The sequence below is a fragment of the Amphimedon queenslandica genome, unplaced genomic scaffold (genome assembly GCF_000090795.2).
Source record: "Amphimedon queenslandica unplaced genomic scaffold, v1.1 AMPQUscaffold_309_Cont27668, whole genome shotgun sequence".
Lineage (NCBI taxonomy): Eukaryota > Metazoa > Porifera > Demospongiae > Haplosclerida > Niphatidae > Amphimedon > Amphimedon queenslandica.
In genome coordinates, this window is record NW_003559335.1 from 1 (window position 1) to 939 (window position 939).

General features: G+C 36.3%; 1 protein-coding gene across 1 annotated transcript; it reads left to right on the plus strand.

The window, feature by feature from the left end:
• Nucleotides 1-358: 358 nt before the first annotated feature.
• On the plus strand, nt 359-934 carry LOC105316387 (valacyclovir hydrolase-like; the record flags this gene model as incomplete). The annotated part of the gene is made up of 1 exon (XM_011411229.2): nt 359-934. A coding segment is annotated over exon 1 (447 nt), but the record flags the coding sequence as incomplete, so codon positions are not given.
• Between the last annotated feature and the right edge of the window lie 5 nt (nt 935-939).

Sequence of the window (939 nt, forward strand, 5' to 3'; positions counted from 1 at the left end):
TTGCACAGCACATTATCAGAAGACTTCAACCTTACTGTTGAGAGTTTCTTAAATGAACACTAGTTGCTATTGTTGAACCTTATTGCTAGGTTGTTATAATTCCATAATCTTGTTTTAGAGGTAGTCTTTGTAGTTCACTGTAGTAATACAATGCCAATTTCCAATAATTACAGATTTCATTGAATTATTTCTACTTTCCATGCAAGATGATTTATTTGTAAGGAGTTAATATTAGTTTCATAATTTTAATGATGCTCTTTGTTACTATTAATAGTCATAATTTACATCTATAAAATTAATCTCTAGTCTCTACTCTATTGGTCCTCTTCAGTCTGATAAAGTTATTACGTTATAACTAGCCTATGAATACTCTTGGGTATCACATGACTAATGAATGTGATGAGTATTTGCTTGAGCTGCTCTCTTCACATAGACTTTTATGCTATTTTGATTATTTCAAGTGTATCACAGGCCCCTTGTAGTGTCCATGATGGAGGAGCAGTTAAGAGAAGTCAAGGTGTCAGTAAATGGTGTTGAGTTACATTGTAACATAAAGGGAAATGGACCAAACCCTCTTTTATGTATCCCTGGAGCAACAGCACCAAGTCATTGGGTACTTTCTTTACAATTGGAGTATTTTGGTAGAAGTGGTAGTGAGTATACAGTAATAGCTTTTGATCCAAGAGGATATGGACACTCTAAACTAGCACCAAGGACCTACTCAATGACTCCAGAACATCATACAAAGATTGATGCAAGAGATGCACACCAAGTAATGGAGTCATTGGGGTATGACAAGTACTTGGTTCTTGGTTGGTGTGATGGAGGTATCACTGCTATTTATCTTGCTGCTCTCTTTCCTGATGCTGTTAAAGGAGTTGTTCTATGGGGATCCAGAGTGCGCTATACTGAATACGAGGTGGAAATAACAGAAGCTGG